Raw genomic sequence first — 10,000 nt, 5'->3', positions numbered from 1 at the left:
ATCACAAAATTTTATTTTAACCGAAAACCACGAAGTACTTTTAAAACTTATTTGCTAAAACTTTTTCTAATCTGTTTCATTTGATTATTAAATTGGTATAAATCATAGCGTTTAGAAAATGCGAGAGATACATGAAAATGAAATCCAAATAAATTTTACAAAATTCAACCCTCATTGCTATGGCACGCCTGTTATAATTTCAACACCGTTTGAGGCCTGAACTTCGGGTGCTTATTCTCGGTTCGTTTTCAGTTGCGTGTTCCGTTCGTAAATTGGTCGGGTGGAATGTTCAATTTTATTGAACAATGTTTGTATGCAAGTAGATTGACGAAAATCGAATTAATCGTGTGTAGGCTACATTGAAAAACTGGTAAAAGAAATTAAAATTATCAGAAAGGATGACACCAAAGGCCTATATATTGAAATTTTAACGGAGACTCACGTCTGATATTGATGCGGAGGTAGTCTTAATTGATGAACTATTGATAATACAGACAGACGATCAATAAAATAAAGACGTTAATCATACTTCTCTTCTGCATAATTAATATTGAAACATGAATGAAACATTAATGAGCGTGTAGGCCGCTTAAATTTCACGTGTCGCTCGTTGGCGAAGGAACACCCTGTGGGTTTTTTATAGAATTTTTATAGCCATTTGAATGAGCCGCTCTGTGTTTCTTTTCTTTTCGTTGGTCGGAATGCTAAATAAAAACAGAAATAACAGTCTCATTCGACATTATTTGCAATTTTCGCTATTTTTTAAAGCTTTGGATTTAATTTGAGTTCCTTAGAGTCTTCGAATACTTTATTATCGTTATTTAACAAAACCTGGTTAGTAAAATATATCCTGGCGCACGAAATCTCCCAAATCACAATTAAAAGCAAGGGTAAATGGACTCTGGACTACAGAAGCTGTTTTCTTTCATACATTTCCTTCTACATCGGTTCTTCGACCGTTTAACGACGGTATAATTTCACGCAAAATTTGAGTTCATATCAGTTTGTAACATTCAGAGCAATCCCTTCTCTACCATCAACCACCAAAAAGGCGCCGGCGTTTAAACGAGCCTTCGGCACGAAAACGCCAGGTGATGTACCGTGACGCCACATGAAACCATCACAGATCACACCGCGCGGTGAACGGTACGGAATGAAGACAGAGCTACCGCTGCACACATGCACCACCATGGCTTACAAATCAACATCTCCTTCCGGCTGCTTTCAGGTCAATGCTATTCACATCTCTCCATCAAGATGCGCTTGAACCAAAACACTTAAATAAACCTGCAGTCGAGAGGGCTTTTTGCATTCCCAACCGATTGCTAAGCTTTCTCTCGCCACCAGCTTGGGTCAGCGCAAGCGCATGGTAAGGGCAAGAACGCGATCGTAACGTGTGTTCCCGCCAATCCGATCGCTCCCACTGATATCACCCCATCATTCGGCACCTTTCGACCGCACTCATTCTCTCTTGCCAACCCTTTCTGTTCTCCGACTGGCGTTGTCGTCTGCTGTGAGCGAGATCACACGAAGGCGCTCGACATTAATGTCGAATTAATTCTAGCAAGCTCCACTTCCCGGTGGGCTTCCCTCATGGAGCAATGCGCACCGTGAACTACCCTCCCCAATCAGTGAATACTTTCCGCGCCATTAAAACCCCGTTAGGCGCCCGACCCGTGCCTGGGTGCGGCTTACCGATTCCTGCTCAACATTGAAAGAGCGCCGCGCGACTGCCAAGACAAGAGACGGACGTGCGGCCGCGCAACGATCGCGTTCTCGCTGCTTACGTTTCCATTCCATTACGATTTGCTTTGCTGTGCTACGGTGCATTACGATTGCCCTCCATCCTCTTCTCCTCCTGGAGCACGGGATTTAAAGGGCTTAATGGCAAAACCGAGGGGTTCACGCTGGGCTGGCAGTTCTGGCGCGCACCAGAACGGATGCTGAGCGGCAAGAAAACGGCATCGTCATTCTGCTGTTTGAATTCAATTTCCAAAGCACACCCGCAACCACAATAGGAACACGACATTCCAGAGAATATCTATTTCGAACCGGAATGCGATGCATTGAATACACCGCACACACCACAATTTGTGGTGTGACGTTGAAACATGATCGTAAAATGCTTTGGGTTGCTGATGTAAGCAACCGGATAGGCGGAGACGAAAGGAAGCTTGCCACCTGAAGCACCGGAACCATAGGAGAGGAAGAGATTTTGCTAAGACGGATGCACCTGCAACCACAGCTTCAAACGCCGAACCACATACGCGCGAAATCGAAAGTGAATCGCATTAATCGCGCCTCGGTGCACATGGCTAAACAGGTTGGCGGCGGCGGCGGTCTGGTGCAATCCCCAGCCGTAGCTCCGATGGCGGCGAAACGAAAGTTACATTTTTTTCCTTTTCTTTCTTATATACAGCACACACCCATCATCGATCACCATTCCAAATTGACGATTTTACAGTTTGATGTAATAACCGATGCCGATGGGATTAGTAGCCAGCAGTGCCCAAACAACCCAACGTAGTTTGCTGCTTCAATCGATAAACAATAACAACTCTCGCGTTGCCTTTTTTGAGCACAACACACGATCTCTCTCCCTCGATCTTTCTCTCGCTGCCCAAACACTCTCTTCTCAAGCACGCGATCGCGATCGTAGCACCGCACCGACATCATGGAGCGCGCTCGCTCTGGCTTTCTTAGTTTCATTTCGTGAACGAACGAGAGCGGACGCAAACGACGTTCGCTTGGGAATCGACTCGTGAAGAACAGTGTGTGACTGTGGGGCCGTGGCGTGATTTGGAGGTTAACAAAGCCCAAGGTGTGTGCTCGTATGCGCGTGTGTAGCGTTTATAGCGTCGTGGAAGTGTTCGAGGGAGTGAGGACAAATGGTGCACGGTTACGTGTCACCACCAAGCGAGGTGTCGAGTTCCTCCTTCCTCTTCTCTACTCTGTATGCACCACACGGAGCAATTGTCGCTGGCCGGTTTATGACAAACACGAGAGGCGACTCACATTTATCTTGCGTGGGACGCGGCTCGGGTTCGTCGCTTATAAGCAGAAACGATGAAATCACCATTTTTAAGAGGCCATCTGGAGGACGGCGGTGGTTGTACCCTTTTTTAGCAACACAAGAGAGGTCCAAATGATCCCTTGTACCAGGAAGTGAACACCGCAATCGAACCATATTATTCGTGCCACAAAACATGCACGGAAATGAGGGCGTTGAAGTCTTTCGTGTTTTTTTTTTGCTTCGAACCGAACGATCGATCGATCGATCGGAATCGAACGGCAAATGGGTGTAATTTGTCGGTAAATTACCCTGCAACCTTCCTGCAGTCTTGGGTGCTCCTTGGTGCAGTCTTTCACTACTGCACTGGCGCTAGGTCAGTCGTGATCGGAAAACGAAAGCATAATCGCGTTCGCCAGGCCTGGGCGCAGCGATCGCGCGCGCGCACAGGAGAAATAGGTCGGCATCCAAGGCTTTTTGTTCTCCTCTCCATCTCCTTTCTGCTGCTGCCCGTGTGCTTGCGTGTCCGCCTTGAATGGTGGTGGCATGATAACGCACGTGCAAACGGTGACCAGGGAACCGGTTTTGGCACCGCAACCGCTGGACCGCTTTACGCTGTCCACGCGTTCACAATCTTTCGGGAGATCGGTTGGACTGGCCACCGTTTTTGGGCGCATTTTTTGTGACAAGCAGTTCTCGATTCCGATGTACCGCGGTATCGTGTACCGGAAGTCGCTCGTTGAGTGTTCGCAGTTAGTGAACGTTTAACACTCCACACCGGCGTGGATGTTTTATTCCGTGCTAATTGCGATCGCCATCGATGCAGAAAGTCGTTAAGATCAAGAACAATCGATATAAAAGTGGGTTGTAAATCGTTTTATGAACAGCGATAGAGAGCGTTCACGTTTGTGATCAGTACAATCTTCCATCGTGGCGCTTTTTCTGGTGAACCAGAAAAGGAATTGCAACTAAAGAGAAGGAAGCTTGCAAGCAAACAATCGATTATACAGCTGATCAGAAGAGCGTGTCTCGCACAACACCAAGGACATCTCCTGAAATGCATGAATCGAGTGAAGCAACATGAATAGCAGCAACCTTCACAGATGATTGATGGCCGTATGAAACCGGTCAGCAGCGATACTGCAGCCGGTCGGTTGAGGCTGTCTGTGAAACTCTCGAAAACATCATTCCTCGTAGCGTACACGCAACTTTCACTCATTGCGTCAGTCCAGACGGGCACACCGTCGGTCGCTCTCGGTTGCTGACTTGTGTTTGATCGTAATGATCGCCAGCCGTGACCATATGCAGTTGAGTTGAGCTCTAGCTACGAGCTGAGTCGAAAGAAAACCTCATCTCACAGCATAATGTATGCAAAACAGCCACTAAAAATGGTTGCATAAAGTGAACCATGTACGGTGACCTGCGAATCCTTGACTCGCGGTGTTCGTGACCGGAACGTTTGCATACGCCATCGAGCGAGTTGTTGTGTGCGTTGAGTTTGTGACTTTCGAAATCGTGCTAACCCTGAGCCTGTGGAGCTGCGCGCATGGTCTAGTGTGAACCTCAACGTTGTTGAGTTCCACTACCAGAGATGGTTCACTAATTGGACCGACAAGTTCTTTCTTACTGGTGTGCCGCATGTTTGGGAATAACGCATCTTGTCCCATCTGGCGATGCCCCTGTGAAGCATCAGGTGCTGGGAACCAAAACGGACCCTGCCGGTGTCCCATTAGGTCCGGATGTGCCGCTAATGATCTCATTCATCGGTCCACCAACAGCTCCGCTTCCCAGCGCAGGGCGGTTACGATCAAATAATTCAATTACCGCCCGATCTTGGAGAGGGCGATCGGCAGCAAACTCCGGGAGCAAACTCATTTCGCGCGTTAATGGGTTGGCTTGGCTTCTTTTTTGCGTATCATGCTCCGTGGTCTCTTCGACCGCAACGCGCCTTCAAATGCGGCAACGAGCAGCCGGTTTAAAGCATCCAACACCCGTAGTCGTCGTCGTCGTCGTCGTCGTTGGCTTTGCACTCCCTCGGTGGTCCTGTTCCTAGTTGAAACCAGGCTATATCGCAGCAGCATTTCCACGGTCTCGTCTTCGTCTTCACGGTGGAAGGGATGTCCAGTCCAGCCGAAGACAAAATGACAACTCATCCGCCAACAGAAATATAAAACTGGGATAAGACGGAGAGTGTCGAGATCGCGTTGGAGCACCAGTTTGAGAGCCAGCTCGCAAAAAAAAGCAATCAAACAACTTTTTCAAGCCGGAATGAAGTGACATTTTATCGAAGATTCAAGGTTCCCAATATAGGATGGGTGGATGAGGTATTATTAATGATTTCCCTCTTCGTGGGTTTGTTTTTCGAAGTGGCACAGGTAGCGCTACTGGCCAAGATTATGGCGACCAAATAGAGAGAAGATGAAGGTGGTCAGCTGCCTACACAAATGCTCATTTGCGGACCTGCGCGGCGGTTACCAACACCTTACTTTGGAGGTGATCGAATAACGATCTTCGTGGATCCTGTTTGCGCTCCAAAAACCGGAATCCACAGAAAAACGTTTGCAAACATTGAGCACGATCGCTTTATTATTTCAAGAAATGGCCGAACGTGATCCAGAACAACATGGAATTCGCTCTTCGAACGAAAGATCACACGCCTATTGAAAGCTTTCGTTCGCTGCCTCATTAGTAACCACGGAACGCGTTATTGTTACGGTAATCCAGGGTGCATAGATTCTCCCAACAAAGAAAAACTCTCCAGACATTCCTGTTATAATGCCGGACAAGCGATCGCTCCGAATTCTTATTCTGCTCACGGAGTTTGTTAGCGAGCTCCCCAACGGGAGAGATTCTCGCCCATGCTCGGCTGGCCCAGCTGTCAATTAGCTGTCTGTTCCACATTTTATCATTCTTCTGCGTGGCGGCCACCACACCAGACGACCCACAGCCGAAGGGGTAGCATCACCTCATCCGCCTCATCATCGCCGTCGCAGTCGTCGTCATCTACTGAAGACGGAAGACGGACGAATCTTTGCCGACTCCCGACGGCCCATGAGTCTTACAACTGCTCACAGTCCCGTTACCTTATACTTATACGGCTCCATTGCACCCCTCTGGGCGTCCGACCTTTTTCAATCCGACCGGGCCCGTTCTTAATCCGCTTTCCAAGGTGAGTGGTGAGTGAGGTGAAGAGGATGAGATCATGCCGGCCGCTTTGGGCCACTTCAACCTCCATGTGCTGCCCCATGTTAGGCCACAGACCGCAAACGTTACATCAGTGCAGACCAGCGCGTCTGCTGATTGCTGGGCGTTAACTGTGAAATGGCCCACACTTTACGCCTTCTGAAGTCCAACATCTGCTCTCGGGCGTCCGACGTCCGCATGTGCTTGTGCGAGGCGGAAGCTCCAAATAGGCACTCTTACGGTGTGTCTGCTGATTCTCTCACGCCGATCACTGTGGGAGAGGGAACTGATTTTGCACTTTTCGGAGTTTAACTGGCTGGTTTCGGTACGACGTACGATTAGCGAATTAGGTGGAGTCGATTCTCGGACTTCTGATGGATGGAATAGGTCATTCGAAGAAACTTGTTTAAGCTTGCACGTCTGCTACGCAAACAATAGGCAATGCACACAAAGTATGCACCAAGAGAACGATGCAAATGATGGACAACCAACGACTGCAATGTGAACGGAAACTTAATGGACCCAAGGTCCGGGACAGCTAACAGCAACACGGCATCTCTGCATACCCATCTGAATGGGCACTCGGAACGAGTTGAACAACGTTTGCGCGTTTATCTTGTTGATTTAGTGTCTGCTCGCCCAAAGAGCGTCTCCAGTGCGTCGCACATCTGTTTTAAGCTTACTTTGTATGGCCGTTATTGGACGTCTGTATTGGTTAAAATAATCATCGTATCAAACGAAGATGATTCGAAGAGTCGAAAAGAATGATTGCAAGATAGTGACTCTCCTTTCGCTTCTATTGTTTCACGAGACTAATATTCTCAAACACAAATTCCACACGTTCCACATACGATCCCTCACAGCTGTACTGCTTTACATACTTGGCTTTCCCTTTCTTATTTTCACAGGACAGCCGGTAAAACAATAGGCCAATCGTCGCGTGGCGTGTGACTCTGTGACTTATCCGTGCAATCATGAGCAAGGTCGTGGTGCTGGTTCTCACCGTGGCGTGCATTGCGGTGCAGCTATCGGGGGCAACGACAGACAAACACATCAAGTACACCGAGAAAGATCTGCTCCGGAAATCGATCGTGTACGACAAAAACACACCGGATGTGTTTTACTGCCCCACCAGTAAGCCCACCGGAATGGATAAGATGATCGTGAAGTAAGTAAAATCGCAAAATTCATAGTTGTTCGCCGATGAATCGATAAGCTTATGAATGTTACCCGCTGCCTCACAGATCACGGCCACTGCACAAGCTGTGCGAACACGAAGGCAAACCACTGCCAGAGGACTACAAATCCGACTGCTACAAGGACGTCGACGAGTCGAACTACGCGTGCAAGGAGAAATACCGGATCATGGTAGAGTTTACGTTTTTTCCCTTACCTATGCAGATTTTAACCGCACACAAACACAATGCATTAGCTTCCGTAATGCGGATTGGGGTTTGGGAGCTACTGCACGAAGCACATCCCAAAACAGCTCCAAGCAAACGGTTTACAAAACTATTAACAAATCAAACAATGCGATCAGCGATTATGAACATTCTGATTTATTCGCCTTCTTTCTCTTTTGTTCTTTTCTTGTCGGCTTCTTGCTTATTCTTCCGTTTTATATTTCATATCTGCTTCACAGAAACGATCCGCCAAAGAGAATATTGAGATCTAGATTCGGCACAATGTCGGTTCACACGGCCACTAGCTTGTGACTGTAGCGTGCGATCGTAAAACGGAATTTCTTGTGCAAATCTACCTTAGTATTTGTCCTCAAGTTGCCCAAGACATGCCGACTCGTTTCACTTAGACTCGGAGCTTACCTTTGCTCATTGACGCTCTGCTAGAACGAAAAGAACATACCGCGACTCTTCTGACGAAGCCAAAAGACTTTATCTATTTCGTTTCCCACTGTGCTAAATGTTTCCTATATAAAACCTAGCTCTGTCCTCTGTGAGTTCTGTAGCCTGTGTTTCTTTGTAAGCTTGTCTTATTGATTTGTTTAATTCTACAACCATTTCTTTTATTAATACCAAATGGAATCCTAGGACATTCCACAATACGTAATGCGAAGTATACGTGTTGGGTCTGGCCTTCTTTTAATGATTCGTATCCACAATTATTGATTTCGAATCGACGGTTACCAAATGAAACAAGATAAAACCGAACCAACCCATCGTATCCCTAATCAATAGCTTAATATCTCCAATAATCGTTCTTTTCGCATAAGCCTACGTAAGATAAGAATGACAAAATCGAGCAATCTTGCTGCTATCTAATCGTAACTCACACAAATAATCTTATCAAATACCTTTATTAACCCGTGCTGGCTGGCCGCTTCTATCTGTTGGAGGAAACGTTCCTTGCAAACTGAGACTAACAAACAAACTAACGAACAAAACTGCAACGAAACTAAACTAATTTCACGAAAACGGTATATCCCATTTAAACATCCAACTAAACCACTTGGGACCAATAAAACTATGAACGTTACCATAACGCGGACAAGCACATCATACAAACCAAATGGTACACGTACACTGCACACAGACTAGGCATAGATACGAGGAAAGTTTGCTCGCTTTGCACAAGAATCTTTACTCGGTGCCAAACCATATATCAGCTACCACACATCATGCTACTTAAATGCCAGCTAAACGCTATACACGGGATCACGGGTGCTGTACACGAAAGGTGCGTATCAAATGGATGTCGTAGAAGGAGTTTGATATAATGAATGATTAAATTTTAAATTAGCACACAGGAAATTTTTAAATTAGCACACAGCAAAGCACACACGAAAAAAGGACACGATCACTTGTAAATGAATATTCCATTAACAAGGATCTGATCATTTTCTTTACACAGATGCGCCTGAATCCACCAGGCAGTGATGAACCGTTCAATGGACAGCGTTTGAGCCGATTTATGGCAATGGATGACGACATGAAGCGGATCAAATCCAGGAAACACTAGTTTGCGTAGTCGATGGCACAACATTCGATCGGCAGACGAGACAAAGTGCTGTGATTGGTGCCTGCTTCACTTTGCCATATTAACGCATCCCAGCGCGGCAGCAGGTGCGACCTAGAAACAACAAGGAATCGATCCACTTGTGCAGGAGGAATGACGGGAGGTCTGGTGGTGTTATCAGCATGAAAGGCCGTTTCTGTAGTTGTTTTTGTTGTTGTGTGTTTAGCGGGTTTTCGAGAAACGTTTCTTTCCGAATCCGATGTTTAGAAGTGGCTGAACAGCTTGCCTGCTGGTTACTAATTTAGTGCAGCTTGATTTCCTATTCGTTTTTATCCCGTATTGACAGCCACTGTTGATTGAGAGCATGATTTTATGAAATAAAACATTAAACCTCTTAACTGTTATTTGATTCGCGTGAACTAAGAGGATGCCAGTGAATCAAAGAATGTATTGAAGTATATTCGTTTATTTATTTTATTTTATTTTGGCTCATTTAATGGGTATTAACTTAGAAACAACAGGAGAAAATGTTTTGTGTCAACTGGGAATTTTGTATTCCATCGAGAACTTTTTGAATGAATCAGCCGTTCTGGAATTGATTGATGGTACATGCATCACGATGGTACTCATTTCTTTTGTTTCCATATAATCTTTGAAACAAAGGTAGGTATCCGATCCAACATATTCGTCCCTTCCAACCGTTGGCAGTGAAAGCTTGGCCATATTCATACTCAATCGCGGTGAGCGAACGTATCATGTAGCTTTTCATTACTTGGATCAACTCCCTCAATGAGTCCGGAACATGGCCATCGAACAGCATGTAGTGCTCTCTGT

General features: G+C 46.3%; 1 protein-coding gene across 3 annotated transcripts; it reads left to right on the top strand.

Annotated features, from left to right (window-relative positions):
• The first annotated feature begins 2,711 nt into the window (after window positions 1–2,711).
• Window positions 2,712–9,605, top strand: LOC126572520 (uncharacterized). 3 transcript variants are annotated; one of them, XM_050231896.1, is made up of 4 exons: window positions 2,712–2,821; window positions 7,102–7,361; window positions 7,438–7,561; window positions 9,062–9,605. In XM_050231896.1, exons 2-4 carry the CDS (start codon window positions 7,168–7,170, stop codon window positions 9,167–9,169), a joined length of 426 nt encoding a protein of 141 aa, XP_050087853.1. In that variant the 5' UTR covers window positions 2,712–2,821; window positions 7,102–7,167; the 3' UTR covers window positions 9,170–9,605. The 3 variants fall into 3 exon arrangements, with proteins under 3 accessions (XP_050087853.1, XP_050087855.1, XP_050087854.1); XM_050231898.1 differs by lacking the exon at window positions 9,062–9,605 and adding an exon at window positions 7,836–8,886; XM_050231897.1 differs by having other exon boundaries at window positions 2,715–2,821; window positions 7,107–7,361.
• The last annotated feature ends 395 nt before the right edge of the window (window positions 9,606–10,000 follow it).

Source organism: Anopheles aquasalis, chromosome 2 (assembly GCF_943734665.1).
Source record: "Anopheles aquasalis chromosome 2, idAnoAquaMG_Q_19, whole genome shotgun sequence".
In the NCBI taxonomy this organism is placed as follows: Eukaryota; Metazoa; Arthropoda; class Insecta; order Diptera; family Culicidae; genus Anopheles; species Anopheles aquasalis.
The sequence above is the reverse complement of the archived record's forward strand: the minus strand, read 5'-3'. Positions and strand labels throughout refer to the sequence as shown.

Coding starts and splice junctions, on each gene's coding strand:
- LOC126572520 (XM_050231896.1), top strand. CDS start 7,168: ATGAGCAAGGTCGTGGTGCTGGTTCTCACCGTGGCGTGCATTGCGGTG. Junction 7,362..7,437: donor ATGGATAAGATGATCGTGAA/GTAAGTAAAATC, acceptor GCTGCCTCACAG/ATCACGGCCACTGCACAAGC. Junction 7,562..9,061: donor AGGAGAAATACCGGATCATG/GTAGAGTTTACG, acceptor TTCTTTACACAG/ATGCGCCTGAATCCACCAGG.